The sequence below is a fragment of the Sorex fumeus genome, unplaced genomic scaffold, assembly GCF_029834395.1.
Source record: "Sorex fumeus unplaced genomic scaffold, SorFum_2.1 ptg000014l, whole genome shotgun sequence".
Classification (NCBI taxonomy): domain Eukaryota; kingdom Metazoa; phylum Chordata; class Mammalia; order Eulipotyphla; family Soricidae; genus Sorex; species Sorex fumeus.
Window position 1 is genome coordinate 13,193,728 of NW_026606071.1, and position 19,732 is coordinate 13,213,459.

The following is a 19,732-nucleotide window of genomic DNA, read 5'->3' on the forward strand; positions in this document are numbered from 1 at the left end:
GGTGTGGTAGCACAATCGACATATGTAAAGGCCCTTGGGGGGGGGGGGGGGAAGCTCTTCTTCTTTTTCTCTTTTTTTCTTTTTTTTTTTTTTTTGCAAAAGCTGGGTCACACCCAGTGATGCTTAGGGGTTACTCCTGGCCCATGTACTCAGGAATTATTCCTAGTTGTGCTCCGGGGACCATACAGGATGCTTCGAATGGAACCTGGGTTGGCCATGTGCAAGGCAAATGCCCTACCTGCTGTGTTATCACTCCAGCCCCTAGGGAAGTTCTTCTTAAGATAAGACAAAGATCTGCAGCCAGGAAATCTGCTCAAGGGCCAAAATCCATCAAAGAGTGTGTTTCTCCTTTCCTTAGTCCAACAACCATTTAAATATTCATCTTAATTCTACTTCTTAATATTAGTCATTTTGTATGAACATAGTAAGAGATACATTAAGCTTGTAGGGGGGCTCTCCTGGGGACATCTCATTATAGAGCCAAGACTACAGTGCTCAGGCCAGATTAGTCTTTCTTAACCCTAGCAGGGTCCTAATCCAGTTGTTACCCTTTGGATCATGACAGAATTTGTCCATGACTGTGCCCTTAACTTATAGTTAAGTATTATGGCCCTTGGCCTGGCCCGTTTTGATGCCAGGGTAGCTCACAGTTTGCCCTGAGTCCACCCAGTCCCTCATTGGAACCCTCCTTTTGGGATGCTAAGAACTAAGGGCAACTTTAGTCGAGGCTTAAGTCGAGATAACAGATGCCCCGGAGTGAATATTATGTGGAGTCAGCATAGTATTAACTGTCTTCCTGTGTCTGTACAAAAAGGACGTTGCTCTGAAGTAAACTATGCAAAGAACATAAGAAATCAGAGATTTCTGAGGAATTTGGCTTTAAAGTCACTTTACAAGTCACTGCTTAAGGGAAATCAGTGATTAACAGACAGGGGAAGCAAAACAAAGGAGAAATTAAAGATGAATACTGAGGGCTGGAGCGATAGCACAGTGGGTAGGGCATTTGCCTTGCACATGGCCGACCTGGCCGACCCAGCTGACCCGGGTTCGATTCCTCTGCCCCTCTCAGAGAGCCCAGCAAGCCACTGAGAGTATCTCACCCACATGGCAAAGCCTGGCAAGCTCCCTGTGACGTATTTGATAAGCCAAACACAGTAACAAGTGTCACAATGGAGACGTTACTGGGCCCGCTCGAGCAAATAGATGAACAACGGGAGGACAGTGACAGTGATAGTGACTTATGAAATGGGAGTGCTTCGGGAGCATTGTGATGGGTATTACTCAGTAAATCTAAGCTCCTTGTTGTGGAGGAGAAAGGCCAGAGGAGAAATGGCAAACTAATGTTAAGCCTAAAATGTTCAGAACTATAACCCAATAGGATACTCCACTAGGCAGACTGAAAAGCCCATAATATTTCAGACTTTTTTTCCATAATAAGAAAACTATTTTTTTTTTTTGCTTTTTGGGTCACACCTGGTGATGCACAGGGGTTACTCCTGGCTCTGCACTCAGGAGTTACTCCTGGCAGTGCTCAAGGGACCATATGGGATGCTGGGAATCGAACCCAGGTTGGCTGCCTGCAAGGCAAACGCCCTACTCGCTGTGCTAACTCTCCAGCCCTAAGAAAACTATTTTAATTTATAAAATTTATAATGAATATTTGTCATATGATGCAAAGAATATCTCTAAGAAAAAGACCTATATTTGGAAACACAGAAAGTTCAGCAATATAAAACACCATTCAACAGATAGACTTCACTTCATTTTAATAGTCTAAATGCATTATGTGTTCTATGAACATTTTCCTCTCATCTAACTTATGGCTAATTTAATGATAATTTTAAAGGTTAGATGTTTTAAAGTTTTTAATAATTTAAGCTTACTTACAAAGTACAATTTTCTAGTTGTTAAAATGTATCAACCTATGCAGACATTTAATTTACCTTAAATCAGGACATCAATCAATAGTTGAGAGCCTATTTTGTGCATAAGACTACTAACTAACATTGATTATATATAATTAATCAGTATGATTCTTTAAAAAATGGCACCTTTATAAAGGTGGCAAACTTGGGAAAAGTCATTTCTACCCAGGCAACAGCATTAGCAACATCCAATAGTATATATAAATATATTTAACTTAAATGACTAAGCATTATTTCTGAAAGATTAAGAAGGTGGTCTTACACTGTTGGTGAAATTGGGGTTAAAATATTAGATGTCATGTTGAGATATGACATGATACATATCTCATGTATAAGTACCATGAGCAATAGTACAACAGGTAGGGCATTTGTCTTGCATGCGGCCATCCCAGGTTCAATCCATGGCATCCCATATGGTCCCCTGAACACCATCAGGAGTAATTCCTGAGTGCAGAGTCAGGAGTAACCCCTAAGCATTGCTGGGTGTGACCCAAAAAGTAAAAATCCCAAACAAGAAATACCAGATGTCTAAAACTCAACTATCAATAACGTTGTCAATCATAGTTATTTATTAAAATTTGTTTTAAAAATGGTTGTTTTCAATGCTTTTGCCTACTGTTTAAATTTATATTAACTGCATTAAATAAATACAAGCACTAATATAACTGCATTAAAACATATTAATAAAAATTCTAGATAGAAGATAAAATATATGGTTATCTAAAAATATTTAAGAAATAAACAAAAACTGGTAATATTGTCGACATTTCCTAAACTCAAACTTTTTTATTTTTGGTTTTCCCCTTTAAAATCCTCTAATTCCATCTTTCATCTATTCTCAACATCGCTTAAGATGAATAAACATGGTAACACTAAATCAAATCATGAGCTATAATAAATTTGCCAAGACCAACTCCTCCTTGAAAATTTTTCAGATAAAATTTTTCCATAAAACAGACTTTTAGTACAGAAGGAATCATTCCATATTACCATAACTCAATATTTTATCATTAAAAAAACAGTAAAAATCTTATGTAACTTAGCTTTGCAGTAACAATTTGAAAAAATTTTATAGTGAGTAATACTAAATAAGATGCATTATTTGAAATTCATCAGTTGAAAAGAATGCCTAATAATAGGTCACATTTCTAAAGTATGTCTTATCTCAACAATACAGAATTTATATACACATATAGAAAATAAAAGGAAAGAGAATAGCTATTGAAATCTGGTTGCCTGAGATGCAATTTTAGCTCAAACCTGAGAGACAAGATAAAATTACTTTGCTTTTCTGTGATTTCAATTCTCAAAACATTTCTCCCTAAAAGGTTGTTGTGAGAATAGATAGATGACATATATTGATCTAATAACAGCAATACTTTGCACATAAGAAGCATCAATAACTATCATAAAGTATTTTGAATTTTTCTAGAACTTAGACTTTTATAAATTTTTGCAAACAGTATAATATAAGGTAATTTTTGTGTGTATATGAGTAAAATAGTTTTGTTTAGAGAAATAAGGAGAGTTATGTGTTTAAGAGAAAATTCAGTCTTCACCAGAAGGAAGAGAACCAAGAATATACACCTCAGGTTGAGAGATACAGACAAATCTTCAGGAGAAAGAATATGACTAGATTAATGATTTTAGCATTAAAAATATTTTCAGTAAACACAGTATGGCTGTAAGAAGTGCACTGCAATCTTAGCTTTGCCAGTAACATAAAACTTAAGTACTTAAGGTAATAATAAGGTTCTCCTTTTAGAACCTGTAATACTAGATAATAAATCATATTACCTAACCTTGAAAGCATAATTGAAACAGGTCAATTTTCCAATAACCAAGGATATTACCTAAGCATTTATATAACCATTTAACATGCAGTCATCAAAAAATATTGAAACCATTAATAGCTTATGGACCACATGAATACAGGTAGAGGTGGATCTGGTCAGATGGCAAAGCTTGCTAACTTCTCACCAGGAGAAGAAAGAGTAGCAAGCTAGCTGCTAGGATGAACACCATTCTCATTTACAATAATTCAGAATCTGTCCATATTTCTTTTGATTATCACATACCTGATTTTCCAAGTCAGCTTTTTTTTGTTTATTTAACTCAAGTGTGTCTTGCAGCTTGGCAAGTTTGGCCTGAACTTCATACAGAGCTGCCTGCTTCTTTCTAAGACCATCCATGGCAATTTTAAGCTCCCCTTCAGCTGCTGCCAGTTTTATCTTTTTGGGAGCTACTATTTTTGCCACTCTGCAAAAAGTAAATTTGGGAAACCAGATACATTTTTATATACTAGTCCATTTAATATCATTAAATATACTTTTAGTTTAACAATATTCTACTCTATCACATAACACCATTTTATGTAAAAACTGCATTAATTACTCTGAATTTTAAGAATTAGCTCAAATTGATTTCAATAGCAAATTTTCCTAAAAAGATAACAAATATACAAAATATTTTCAAATAAGTAAACTTTTCTATCCCAAATATTAATCTGTTGTTATATGATTTTTGATGAGTTTGCAAAAGAAAATAGATGTGAAATATTTCAATGTTTGTAGAAGTTAGTCAAATAGGTTAAAGACTTAATTCTGATAAGAATATGAAATATGTTATCTTTACTTTTTAAAAATATCATCCTTAACTATATTTAATTATAATAAGTATATATGTTGGTAACAAAAAGGGACTACACATTGAAAATAAAAGCTTTAAATCCTATATTTCTCTATCTGAGAAAAGTGGGAAGTCATATCTTTCTAAATAATAAAATACTAAACTAAAATTTTTATTTTATTATTATCACTAAGATTTATTATTATTAAAATTTATTATTATAGTATAAAATAATTGGGTTGGCAGGATAGCTCAGAGGGTAGTGCATGTTTGCCTTGCATGTGGATTCATCTGCTCCTCTCGAAGAGCCTGGCAAGCTACCGAGAGTATCCCGTCCGCACGGCACAGCAGGCAAGCTCCCCATGGCGTATTCGATATGCCAAAACAGTAACAACAAGTCTCACATGGAGACATTACTGGTGCCTGCTCAAGCAAATTGATGAACAACGGGAGGACAGTGCTACAGTGCTACAGTATAAAATAATTATAAAATAATAAAATTTATATTATGTATAAAACCATACATGTAATACACACACATATATATAAATATATAAAAATAGTCCAAGTCATGCATGTGCTTACATTCTACTATAATATTTGATTTTAAGATAAATAACCAATAGCTTTTATTGCTTTGGACATGACAGACAGTTCTCATACAATTATGAAAAAATGGTTCAATGTCTCACAAAAAATATTCCTCATCACATTTAAAAAATGTGATCCAAGGGCCAATGAGACAGTACAGTCAGTACAGTGGTCAGAAGTACATGCTGTGCTTGTTATAGGATACAAGTTGAACCCCAGCAACACATGCCATGGATCTTCCTCCCCAAGCAGCATCATTTGGGATCCTTGAGTCCTCTGAGCACCACCAGGGTGGCCCTGATGCTTTCTGACACTACAGGGCACAAGCAATTCCATATCCTCTGACCTTAGCATTAAACTACCTAGTCTGGTGGTCGAGGACCACTGAGAGTAGCTCCTAGGCCCTCCAAAACTGCATGGGGACTCCTTCCCCCCAAAAAAGTCAAAATGTGGTTCAAGATATATCTCACCCCTTAAGGAAAACCCCTTGTCCAACTAAACATCTCTGAGGAGCTGTATATTCTTCACTTATTTCTATCAAAACATATATTTTAAAAATTTGAGGAAGAAGATCCAAGAGTATAGGTATCTTTCATTAAACAACTGAAGCTTTTTCTTCTTAATTTTTATTTGTTATTAACTTATTGTTTTGAGGCAGGGGGTGGAGGAGCACAATCCACCTGTGCTCAGGGCCCTGCTGTGTTTACGAATTGCTACCAATAGTGTGTTGGGAACTATGTGGTGCCGGGAAAATTTTCCACACTGTGGAAAGGGTGACTTAAAAATAAGTCATTTATGTTAATATGACTTTTCTATTTTAAAACAAAATTTTTTTCAGTTTCAATTTCTACTATGGCAGATAAAATAAAGTTTTGAAATTATAGGAGTATAAGGAGTTCTTAATAGACTCTACCATGAATTTCTACCCTTCCCAATCAAATATGCATTCTTCTAATTCACACTAAATGATTTTGAAGATATACCACATATTAGAACACAAAACAGGAATCAATAAAGTTCTGAAGAAAAAAATCGTATCAAATCATTAATTACTGAAATATAACTTTCACAATAAATAAGTAAATTTTACAATGAGAAATTAGCCATGAAAAGAAAAAAATTTAAAAATTAGTGATAATACAATATATTACAGACTAACCACTGATGGAAAGAGGAAATCAAAAGAGAAACAAAAACTTTCTGAGACTCAATACAAAACTATGATTTGTTAGAACATAAAGGATTAATAGCATAAGTAATACTAATAGGAAAGTGCATAGTATAAGCTTAAATAAGAACAAGAAAATCTCAGATAAGCAATCTATTATAAAAATATAAGAAACTAAAAAGAGAATGTCAAATGATCATCAAGAAAGGAAATAACAAAGATTAAGCTAGAAATAAAATAAAAATTCAAAGAACAAAGTGAAAAAATAAATAAGATTGACAAATCCTTTGCTCAGTTAAAAAAAACATAATAAATATTATTAGAAATGAAGGAGAAAGTTACAATAGATACCACAGGAAAACAAAGGATATTAAACTACTTAATATTATGCCACTACATTGTAAAAATAAAGACAATATATATTTGAAATCATACAACCTGAAAATCTGAATAGAAAGAAAATCTGAACATGCCAATTATAAGTAAGGCTACTGAATCAATAATCAAGTCTCCTCTCCACAAAAACAAAAGCCCTGGTCCAGACAGCTTCATCATTTAGTTCTACCAATATTTAAAAATGACCCATAAGCTATCTTTCTGATATTCTTGCAAAAATTTGAAGGAAATTATTCCAAACACTTTTTTTTATGAGGTTAGCATTACTCTGCTACTAAATATATAGAAGACTAAAAAGAAAAAGAAAAACTATAGACTAACAGTCCCTAAAGCCAGGAACAGTGATTAAAAAAATATCTAAGTGAACCAAATTAAAAAATGCATTATAAAGATCATATATTATGCCATCAAATGAACTTTTTCTAGGGTAGGGAATATTTCCACACCTATAAATCAGTTAGTATGATATAACACACCAACAAAAGACAAGGCCACATCATTATATTAGCATATGCAGAGAAATATTTTGACAAGATTCAATATTTGTTTATGATAAACTTTTAACAAAATGGGGACAAAAATATGCTAATATAGCAAAGGCTATACATGACAAATCAAAGGCTAACAGTAATCTATAGTAAATCTCTAAAAGATTCTTCTCAAAGAACAAGCTTGTTTCTATAGAAATTAGGTAAGGAAAAAGAAATATAATGGACCCATATTGGAAAAAGAAGCAAAACTAGAATACTAATTGCAGAAAACATGATAATATGAAAACCCAAAAGATGATTAAAATTATTAGAAACAATAAATCAATGCAGTAAAAGAGTAGGCTTCAAAACCAATATACTAAAGTCTACTTTATTTATGTATGTTAACAATAAACTAGAACAAAAAAAGAAACCAAGAAACTAATCTTTTTACAGCTGCTTAAAAAGGAACTTGGTACTTAGGAAGCAACTTAATAAGGTAAAAGATTTATAAATGAAAAACTTTAAGTTGTTATAATAAATAGAAGAGACAAAGAAACTGAAAGTAAATCCATTCTCATTGATTAAAAATATTAATATTGTTAAGATCACCATCCTACTGACAGCATTACACAAATTCAGCATCAAAACTCCAGTGGCATTCTTCAAGGAAATAGAAAAAACATACAACTATTTTTATGGAACCACAAGAGATTCCAAATAAACAAAGAAATCCTGAGAAAGAAAGATGGGAGTCATCACATCTCCCAACTTTAAACTAAACTACAAGCTACAGTAATGAAAACAAGATGATTTTGGAATAAGTGGACACACAGAAAATAGAATAGAATTGGGAGCCTAGAAAAAAGCCCTTATATATAACAGTTCTTTTATGATCACAAAGTAGCCAAGAGAATAAAATGGGAAAAGGAAAAATTTCTTCAACAAATGTTACTATGAAAACCGCTTTTCACATGGAGAAGAAAGAAACTGAATCACTCTACCATATCATACAAATGAACTAACTCTAAATGGATTAAAGAACTTGATGCTAGACCCCAAACCATAAAATACATTTAAAAAAAGTATATAGAAAACATTTCATTGATACTGCCTCAGTGGCTTCTGGGAGTTCCAATCTATCATTAAAGAAAACTAAAGCCAAAAAAAATATGAGATTATACTAAACAAAAAGCTTCTGAAAAGAAATTATGCACAACAACAACAAAAAACCCATGATTAAGGCAAAAGAAATTCTGCTAATGGCAGAAAATATTTACATACTAAGTACCTAACAAAGGATTAATATCTAAGGATATATAGAAGTAATGCACATAACTCAACAACAAAAAACAAGTCTACCAGAAAATGGGAAAGAGCAGAATAGACCACAGAAGACATACAGAGGGCAAACAGGCTCATGAAAAATACTCGTCGATTATCAAGAAATTAAGAAATCAAAATAATGTATCTCTCACAACTATGAATAGCATATATTAAAGAAACCAGAAACATCAAGCTGCTTGTGAGGTGTGGAAAGAAGGTACCCTGATTCACTATTGGTAGAAATGTAAATTGGCCCAATCACTTATGGAAAACAGTATGGAAATTTCTTTTAAAAATTAAAATAGAAGTGACATATGATCCAGTGATTCCATCCCTAGGTATCTACCCAAAGAATCCAGAAACCCTAATCAGAAAAAATAGTATAGCACAATTGTATTCATTGATGCACTACTTACAACATACAACAGCCAACCTATAAAATCAAACCAATTGCCAAAAGACAAACGAGTGCATAAAGAGTCCATATATATAATATATAAAATATATACATATATATGGATATAAATACCTATATTTATATAAATATATAGGAATACTATTCAGCTATTAGAAAAAATGAAGTCCTGTCTTTTGCTCCAGCATGGGTGGAAGAGAAGAGAATCATGCTAAATGAAGCAAGTCAGAAGAAAAAAAGACAACACCAGATGATCTCACTTGTATTTGTCTACAAAGAAAGAGGACAAGGGAGCAGTTAACATCCCGTGAAAATAAACCCTTAGACTCTAGCCACAGAATGGGGTTACAAGTGGGAGTGTGCAAAACGGGTTCAAAGGGTCAAATGGACTGTGGTGAAGGATATACTGGCACTGTAGTGGGAACGTGGTATGGCAACATCATACTCCAAATATACATGCATCTGAACATTTAAAAGCAATGTTACCTTAATAAAAGAATAAGTAATGAAAAATCTAAAGAGTTGCTGTATGTAAAAAGTATTAAGTATTACAGAATTTTACTATTTAATTGGAATAATCTTGCCTCTATTACATAAATATGTGAGCACACAGCAAGTATTAGACATGAATTTTGAGAAGATGCTCATCTATATTTTAACTTTCAAATTTCATATTACCTAAGTAATCAAACAAAAAATTTAAGGACTTACTTATCATATGAATCCATTGCTATCACCCATTTACACAGACCTTCGGCAGCTGTGGAAGCATTTCTAATTTTCTCTGGAACAAAATCAGGATTTGGGATATAATTTTTTCTTATGATATTCATATAAGATGCAGGAATATTGTCCTTGTCATATTCATGAAGAGATTGTAGAAATCGAATGTCACCAAGAAGTCTCTTAGCTGGACCCCAGAAATCCTCTATTTTTTTCCCTGTACCTGTTGGGTCAGGGATTTTGTCAGCTTTGATGCCTTTCAAGATGCATATTGCTTCCATAACAAGCTTGACACCAGCTGGAGGACTCTTCATGGATTTTACCACTGTAATGTCCTTAAAATAACAACATGCTCATTATTAGCAAGAACTATTTGATTACACTAATAATTGCTTCCTATTTACAAACTATGCCATAGGCATATAATCACTATTTTCATTGGGTAGAAATTGTGACAGTGATACTTGTGTGTCATAAAAGCATTAATAAGCACTCTACCCTCCTCCCCAATAAAAGCAAATGAGACTCCATCAAACTAACAAGCTTCTGCACTGCAAAAGGGAGATTGGAGAAATAGTACAGAAGGTAGGGCCCTTGCCTTGCAGGTTTAATCTCCCGCACCCCACATAGTTCACAAGCCCCATTGGAATGATCCCCAAGTACAGAGATAGGAGTAAGCCCTGAGCACTGCCTGGTGTGACGGATGGAAGGAAGGAAGGAAGGAAGGAAGGAAGGAAGGAAGGAAGGAAGGAAGGAAGGAAGGAAGGAAGGAAGGAAATAAATGATGACTAGCATAAAAAAGATATAAAATTCCCCATGGACTGGAAGAAATATTTTAACATTACATATTTGACAAAGGACTAATATCCAAGAAAAACACTCAACGAAACTTAACAAAATTCCAAAAAGCTTCATCAAAAAACTGGGAAAAGTGGCCAATCAGTATATAAAAAGGTGCTCTTCATCACTTATCAAATAAAAACACAATGAAATATCACCTCACACTTATGATACATGTTGCACATCAAAAAAGAATAGGAAAACAAGTGCTGGCAAGGATACAGGGGGAAAAGAAACCTCATCCACAGCTAGTGGAAATGCTGCCTGGTTCATTGTCAATGGAAAACAATATGGACGCGTCTCAAAAAATTAAAAATTGAGTTTCCATGTAACTCAGCAATTCCAGTTCTTGACCCCAAGGAACCCAGAATACTATTTTGAAGATACTTGCACTCATAGTTGCATATACAATGTGATGAATATGTAGTATGACACAAATCACAGTAGCCAAGATTTGGAGACAACCAAAGAGCCAAAACACAGATGAGTAGATAAAAGAAACTGATATATATACATATATATGATAAAATACTGCTTATCTATTAGAAAAGATAAAATCATGCAATTTTCTGCTACATGGATGGAGCTAAGAGGTATCATACTAAGTGAAGGTAGTCAAAGGGAAAAAGGAAAACGCAGAATATCATATGTGAAATATGAAATACAGTAAAAAAATAATGTCTAATGGTAACAGATCATGAGAGTTGATTTGCAGAACTGAGTTTGCAAGGAGTTGACAGGAGGATGACAGGAAAAGACGATGAGACACTGGCAGAGGGAAGTGGACACTCCAGGGCAGATGTGGCCCAAAACATACTGTGCCCTGAACTTTATTTTTATTCTTTATAGTGAAGCACAATAGTTTTTATTAAAAGAAACATACATGTGGGGAAGGAAGGGATCGGGATTGAGAGAAAGAAACAGAGAGAGAGAGAGAAAGAGACAGAGAGAGGAGAGAAAGATACATGTTTAAGAGAGAACATGAGTTTAGAAAAAATAATCCTGCCTGAAACATTACTATTAACCATATTGTAAACCATGGTGCCCAAATACTTTCTGTCCCAAATAAAGTTACACATAGCATACATATTATTAACAATAGATTGGTGGGTTTTTTATTTTTTTGGTTTTTGGGTCACACTTGGCGATGCACAGGGGCTACTCCTGGCTCGTGCACTCAGGAATTACTACTGGTGGTGCTTCGGGGACCATATGGGCTGCTGGGAATCGAACCTGGGTCGGCCACGTACAAGGCAAACGCCCTACCTGCTGTGCTATCACTCCAGCCCCAATAGTCATTTTTCATATCTCTCATAACTTAATACATAAATCTCTCATAACTCATAACATAAATTCTACACCTGTGTTCATTCCAATATTTATATGCTTGATCTACATTTATTTACTAAGTTATGGTCACATAATCAGTCTCAGATTAACCTGATTGAAATTTTGGTCTCTACCAGAAGGGAGCATAACATGACACTTGCCATAACCATGCCGCTGGGCCCCACACCAGGCTGTTTCACTCAGGGCACCCCGAGGGGCGGGTGATACCCCTCCCTGCCCCAAGCGACCCAGTTCCAGCAGCTGAAAACCTCCAGAACTCAACTGCTACCACCCTCACGGCCGCTCTCCACACGTTCAGGTCAAGCCTCACCCATTAGTATTCCTACTGAGCCTATTCCTGGAGACTTCATACCACACACCCTTCCCATGCTCCATGAGTATACCATACCACATTTGATGGGGTTCAAAGTAGGAGACAACCAATCTTAGAGAGAAATATATATTTTTTCAGATATATATGCATACAAGGCTCAACCTCTAACATGTTTGTGATCTCTTATAGAAGGGCTTAATGGCCCCTCGGTGAAATACAACAATCTTTACACTCTTTCCTGTAAGGAAACTTTTTTGTAGCATTTTCAGCGGTTTTTCATAACAAACAATACTAAATACATTATTTTGATTCTGCTTTGGGGCAGGGATTGGGGCTGGGGTTGGAAACATCTGAAATATGGTGGTGGGAAGTTGTAATGGTGGTGGGATTGGTGTTTTAATATTAAATGTAATCAAATATTGTGAACTACTTTATAAAATAAAAAAAATTTTAAGTAGTTAATGTTGTAATTTTGGTGTATGGTTGTAAAGATCTAATGTTCTATCTCCTACTCTACCTTAAAAATTAACCAGATTCCCAGTACTAGCTATTTTTTCAAAATTCACCTATATATTCTTCTTTAGATAGTTCCCTTCTATATTTAAATTTTTTAAGGGTAAGATGTTCTATTATTAAATCTAACAATGTAATTCCTATTCCATTTTGAGCAATCATATGCAACAACAATAAATATCTCACATCTACTGCAAGAGTGTACTCCAATCTTAAAAAAATGTGAAAATATGAAAAAGGTGAACTTTGAAATTAAAATATGCACGTGGGTCTTATGCCCCTGTGATTATTGAAGTGAAAAGCTGCTAAACAAAGTTATTGAAATAATAGGTCTTTATGTTAAGTTATAACATCTTGAAGCTTCTTTTAAAAGGATTGTCTTAGGGAACTGGAGAGATAGTAAAGCAGGCAAGACACTTGTCCTGCACACAGCTGACTTGAATTCAATCCCTGGTACCCCATCTGGTCTCCCAAGCATCACCAGAAGTGACACCTGAGCACAGAGCTAGGAGTAGCCCTTACCATTGCTGGATATGGCTCAAAAAACCAAAAGAGAATTAGTTACGTACCTGAATTTCTTATTTTCAGGTGAATGAGAGATCCAATTGAAAAACAATTTCAGTTGCCTTAAGTGTAAAGACTAAGTTGGAGAGACAGACTGGATTTGCACCCAAGGGCAAGTGTTTTCCTCTTGAGTGAAAAAGATGACCTGCCTTCTAGTACAAACACACTGGGCTCTTACCTGGGCTGTAAGTGTATCCAGGGCTGACAGTGCAGACTCCAATATTGGCAATGCCTCTGCAAGGTCAGCATCGCATTCATCTTTGATGGCCTTGGCAGCCATAGCTTGCTCATTTGCCACTGTTTCATCAGCTTTGACTATTTTTTCAGTTTTGGCAACTTCTACAGACTCCTTCTCAATGATTAGCATCATTTCGTCAACCTCTTTACTAGCGACTTTTAATTGAGGCTGTAGGGCCTCCAATTCTAATTGCATTGAAGCTACTTGAGATGCAGCTGAATCCAGTTTTTCCAAACCCACTTCATACCTCTTTTTCATCATCATTACTTCACTGAAATCAGACAGATATGTTAGTTGTGAGGCTCGTGTCCCTTCTTAAGAAAACTATTGTGTTCTTGAGATTTGGGGTTTTTTTTAAAGGCATAACTAAAGGATTAGTAAGAAAATTACACTGTTATTAAAATTTATCAAATATGTAAACTCTGAAAAATGGATTGTGTAAAACTAAAAGCAGATAGTATTTCTTTCTTTTTTCCTCCTCCTCCTCCTCCTTTTCCTCCTCCTCCTCCTCTTACTCCTTCTCCTTCTCCTTCTCCATATAACATCACTCTCACTCTGTCACTCTCCTCCCAATGTTCATCGATTTGCTCGAGCGGGCCCAGTAACATCTCTACTGTGACACTTGTTACAGTGTTTGGCATATTGAATACGTCACGGAGAGCTTGCCAGGCTTTGCTGTGCCGGCAAGATACTCTCGGTAGCTTGCCAGGTTCTCCAAGAGGGGTGGAGGAATCGAACCTGGGTCGGCTGCATGCATGGCAAACGCCCTACCCGCTGTGCTATCGCTCCAGCCCCCATATAACATATGCAGAGAAAACAATAATTTATTCAAGTATATGATATTAAAGCAAAAATGTCATGTTTTAGAAATAACTTATAAAAAGTAAACTGGAATAGATACTAAACCAGCCTGATAGGCAAAAAGTCACGCTTTTCAAATGAGTGTTTTGCTGGCTAGGGCTGGAATAGATAACCACTGAAAAGAATATCACAGAAAAACAAAAAACAGACATTCAGAAGGGATGAAATGCCTCATGCTTTTGCCACATAAAGATTGCCTCTGAGTTAGCAAATACAAGACAGCATTGGGAACTGAGAGGACTATCTGCAGGAGATTACATTATCTGAGTGTTCCGTTTCAGCTGGACTCCCATAGAACTAGCACAGGAAAGGTCTCGCTCTGCCAGCATGAAGCAGCTTCAATATCATGGTTCATCCTACATAACACTTGCTAGTGATCCCACTGGTTGCCTGGTAGGTGACTTGATAATCTGCTTTTAGTGGCAGGACTACCCAGCTATAGTGATCTACAGCTTTCAGCTATTAAGAGAAGAAAAACTAGAGTGGGAATTCTAACTGAGGGAAGGGATTTTTTTAACAGAAGAAAATTTGAAAGGAAATAAAACCATTTCAAAAATGCCTAGAAAATGATTACTTTCAACTTTCTAATGTATCTTTTTTTATATAAGCTTTTTCCCATTAGAATGACCTTCAGAGCCATAAGTGATATCCAAAATTTAATCAGACTTTCCAGGAGGTTTTATCCCCCTGGACAAAACATTTGGAGGAAAAGAAGAGTAAGATTCCATAAAACTAAAGATTATTATATCTATGTAAAAATTATCTTGAGAGCCAAATAAGTAATAAAACTCCGCCAACTCATGAAGAAGCAGTTGTGGATGGGAGCTGCTATTTCCCCAAGAAGATAAAAAAGTACTAATGGTATTATCCAACTACCATGACAAATAAGAAATCTGTAATCTGCCAGATGCAAAATGCACTACAATAATCATTATGAGTACAGAGACGTGTCTGCTAATATCACAGTATGAAAAAGGGTTCTTCAAAAAAACTATAGAAGATTTAGAATAAACTGTCCTAGTATGTGACAAATCAAAGTAAAAGTATGAATAAAGAAGAGATAGTACAGGAATTAAGATACTTGCCTTCTTTGAAGCAATAGTGCAGCCGGTAAGGCACTTGCCTTGCATGCGGCCAACCAGAGTTTGATTCCCATCACCAAATATAATCCCCTGAGCCTACCCGGAGTGATCCCTCAGCACAGAGTTAGGAGCTGGACCTGAACACAGCCAGATATGGACCCCAATAAAATAAATAAAATAAATAAAACAGAAAGATGCCTGCCTTGCATCCTACTAACCTCAGTTTCCATTCTCAGCACCAGACAAGATTCCCTCACGATGGGGGTCGCTTCTAAGCACAGAATCAGAGAGCTTCTGAGCACCACCAGATGTGACTCAAACTACATGTCACTCCACTTCAAAATAAAAAATTATATCTCGAGATCTATGTTAATTTGCTGTCTATCATTTTAAAATATTTATTTTGATATTTTAGCTCAGAGGTTCCCAAACTTATGGACTATTCCATTTTTTCAGAAAACACAAACAAACAAAATAACACTCAGTACCTTTTCTGAAAAATATGATTTTTGATTGCATTCATCTGGGGAACATAAAGCAACAAAATAGGAGACTAATACCCAAGAATAGCTGAGATAAGTACCAGGAGGATTACTCCCTGGCTTTGAGGACAGCCGCACACTCTAGGGGAAAAGGCAGCTCAGATAGAGAAGGGAGCACCAAATAAAGGGTGTTGGGAGGTTCCTCTCAGGATGGGAAATGCGTGATAAGAGTAGACTATAGTTCGAACAAGATTGCCACTCAATGTCTCTTTTGCAAACCACAGCACTCAAAAGGAGACAGATAACAAAAGGGAATGCCCTGCCACAGTAGTAGGGTGGGATGGGGGGAAGGGGGTTGGAGGGATACTGGGACTGGTGGTGGTGGAGAATGGGTACTGGTGGAGGGATGGGTATTCGATCATTGTATAACTGAAACCCATGCACAAAAATTTGTAAGTCTACAACTGTACCTCATGGTGTTTCACTAATAAAAATTTAAGGAAAAAAATCTGCTTTCTTTTAGAGAACAAACTGAGTAAATTGAAAGTGATTATCAACTGCATGGGAGGCTAACAGAATCCACCCAGCGTCCTACCCTCATGCCAGTGAGGCATACTACCTACCCAGAGAAACACTGTTAGCATAACAGATCAGCTTCAGCGGTCCAATATAGATTAGACAATAGAGTAACAAAGTTAACATTTGTATTTTTAGTGAATTTCTCAATTATGGAAAATAGAAAAATTATGACTTGTTATATATTTATGTTTGAGCGATAGCACAGCGGTAGGGCGTTCACCTTACAAGCGGCCAACATGGCCGACCCGAGTTCGATTCCTCCGCCCCTCTCGGAGAGCCCGGCAAGCTACCGAGAGTATTCGATATGCCAGACACAGTAACAACAAAGTCTCCAATGGAGACGTTACTGGGCCCGCTCGAGCAAATCGATGATCAACGGGAGGGCCTTTACCTTTACCTTTACCTATTGAATTTATAAATTGAATACCTAGAAAAGTTTGATGTTAACCCCCCTAAGGAAAAATAAAAACATTAAAAAATGTATAAACACTATAAAGCACTGCTTAGCTTTTTGAATACTACTAAAAATTAGTTGCAAACTTCCTAAAAAGCAACCATAGGCTGGTTTGCATACTTTGTTCCCCTGAGTACTGACAGAATTGACCCTAGAAGTAGTTCCTGAGCACCTCCAAGTATGGACCAAAGGGGGTTTGGGGAATATCATTAAAATTTCTAGATTTCTAACTTCATTTAATGTTTTTGTATTTTATCATATATTGAATGTTAATTTTTAGAATAAATAAAAACTCTTAAATGTTTTCTTGGTGTAAAAGTCACTATCAAGCACATAAAATACCTCACAATTTCTATAGCATGTGGATATACTGTATAGTTAAACTGTATTATATATTAATATTTTCAGATGAGAGATTATTTAAAGAGGAAAAGCTGACCATGTTTATTGAATAATTGTCTTTCAATTTCAGTTGCTAAAGAAACTTATTTGCTACAGAGAAATTGTTCACTCTGGCATTCACTTAATATCACAGCCAGGGTATCCTGGGGTCTCACTTTTAGTATACCTTCATTTCATCAACAGATTTGATTATGCATTTACAATGTGCTAGACAATGCAGCTACACAAAGAATAATACAAAAAACCCTTCTCATTTCCTACCCCAAAATTATGTGTGTGAAATAAGTTTCTATTGGATTAGAGATTCATTTTTACCTTCTTTTTTTCTTTAATAATATTTTAAAGGTGGAGATTAATTCAAGATAAGAGGTAGGAGTCACATAATTGTATCTTTGAAGCTCAATATAGAAGGATGTTGATAATTCTATAGTAGATGTGTGGAAGCTTTTACACATGTCGATACAGCCTTCTCGTACTTCCTCTGACATTTCAATTTCTTCCAAGAAACGCGAGGCAACTGCCTGTAGTGCATCTTCAGGCCATGACTAAATTTAAGATAAATGCTTTAGTGCTTCATTATATTACTACTAAGAGTCTGTATAGTAGTCTGTAGTAATGTGCAACTCCCAGATTAAGGATGGTAAACATGGAGAGCTAAGTATGAGGGACAGGATGGGAGTAAAACACTTTAGTGAGGAATTTTCCCCTAAGCAAATTACTTGTGTGTTTAGGACATAGAGCTAGTAGTTAGTTCATGTAATACTAACTCTTCACAGTACTTTCAGGAATCAAAATCTGCTTATCAGGTGCAAGGATCTAAATTTATGGAACGCCTACTTTTGTGGACATTACATCAGTATCATTGCACTTAATTCTTCCAACAAATTTTTTTGAGGTAGATGTTATCATCCTTCCCCAAACTCCAGAATATCCCCCTGGTTCTTTCAAAATCAAGGAGATCTTTAAGTCCATTATGGTTCCTGTCTCCTCCAATTATCCCCAACTTTACCATCTGCCATCCAGTTCAAACTAAAATGCAAGAATCAACCCTGATGCACCTTCTTTTCCTCAACCCCTTTTCAGCCCACACTTAAGTCCAACAGCACCATTACTAAAAAGGATTACAAATCCTTTCCCTCCTTTCTCAAGTTTCCATAAGTCACTATGTCATCACCTACCCAAAATATTTTAAATATCATAGAACTAGTCTCCCTCTTTATGTGCTTTAATCAGCTGCTAAAGTGATGTTTTAAAAATAAAAATTAGAGAACACCACACTCCCCAATATGTCTAAAACCAACTTATAGACCTTCCTCATATAATCCTTCATACATTTCTGATCTTCACACTCTACTATTTCCTTCTCAATTACTGGCTTTTATTACTCTAATTTTCTCTCAACCCCTCATTCCCTCTATTTAGACTCTTTCCTTGACCAGTTCACAATCTGTGCAAAGATCCTCTCCATAGTAACACTTTTTGTCTTTCGTGTCTCATCTTAAAGTTCTCTATCCAGAAACCCTTCTACTCCCTTTAAGCTACATTATATGATGGATTTTCCCCCAGCCCCAATTCATCTGTAAAAAGTAATCTCAACAGGACAGAGGATTTGTTGCTCTCATTTCCCACTGTTTTTAGTTTTTAGAATTAGACTTGCTACAAAGCAAAGGTTCAATAAATTAGTCTTACACGAAATGAATACCCCTAGCATGAAATGATGGTAGAGAGTGACCGTGTAAATTCCTCCGGGGGAAAAAAATTCTTGAATTAGATCTCAGTACAGTATCACTATCACAGCCAAAGATTTCTTATAACACATCCTTGTCTGTTCTGTTCTGTGCTTCATGATTCTGAAGTTTCTAAAACAGTTACTCTGACTTTCTTCCCTCTGACTTATTGTTGGGTTTGACTGATATTGACAGATTAAAGAATGGGACGAGAGAGGGACACTATAGCCGGCCTATTATAGCAGGTGCTGAGTTCTTCTGGGACCTGTTCTTATGAGCCAGGCCAATTCCCAAAGCCTCAGACTCTAATAGCACTCTAATCTATGGTCTTTTCCATGTGACTATAATAACAACTTCCTATTCCTATCACTTCCTGATTGTTCCACCACTCCCTCTCTGCTCCTTTAATCTTACTTACACCTCTGCAAACAATTCCTTCACTCCATTTTCCTCAGTAAAGTCAACCAGTATGCAGCTTCCTGTTAGGGATGTCAATGATAAAATTGTCCTAAAACTTTCTACAAATATTTTGAGATGTGTAATTCCATATATTATATCCATAATAGAAAAATATTTTCTATATGATGATCTTATAAATCATAATTTTGTAATTGACCAGAATATTTTACTAAACTACATTTTTGAGGGGATTATATAACTCATTATATAATTCATCATGATGATG

At 35.6% G+C, this 19,732-nt stretch overlaps 1 protein-coding gene across 1 annotated transcript in view; it reads right to left on the reverse strand.

Moving 5' to 3' along the window:
- DNAH7 (dynein axonemal heavy chain 7) overlaps positions 1-19,732 on the reverse strand; it is a 277,547-nt gene that overhangs the window by 97,278 nt on the left and 160,537 nt on the right. The window contains exons 41-44 of the mRNA XM_056111947.1: positions 17,636-17,865; positions 13,401-13,731; positions 9,631-9,977; positions 4,004-4,184 (exon numbers count right to left, since the gene is read on the reverse strand). Coding sequence (XP_055967922.1) covers positions 4,004-4,184; positions 9,631-9,977; positions 13,401-13,731; positions 17,636-17,865 — 1,089 coding nt within the window. The remainder of the gene's footprint in view (positions 1-4,003; positions 4,185-9,630; positions 9,978-13,400; positions 13,732-17,635; positions 17,866-19,732) is intronic.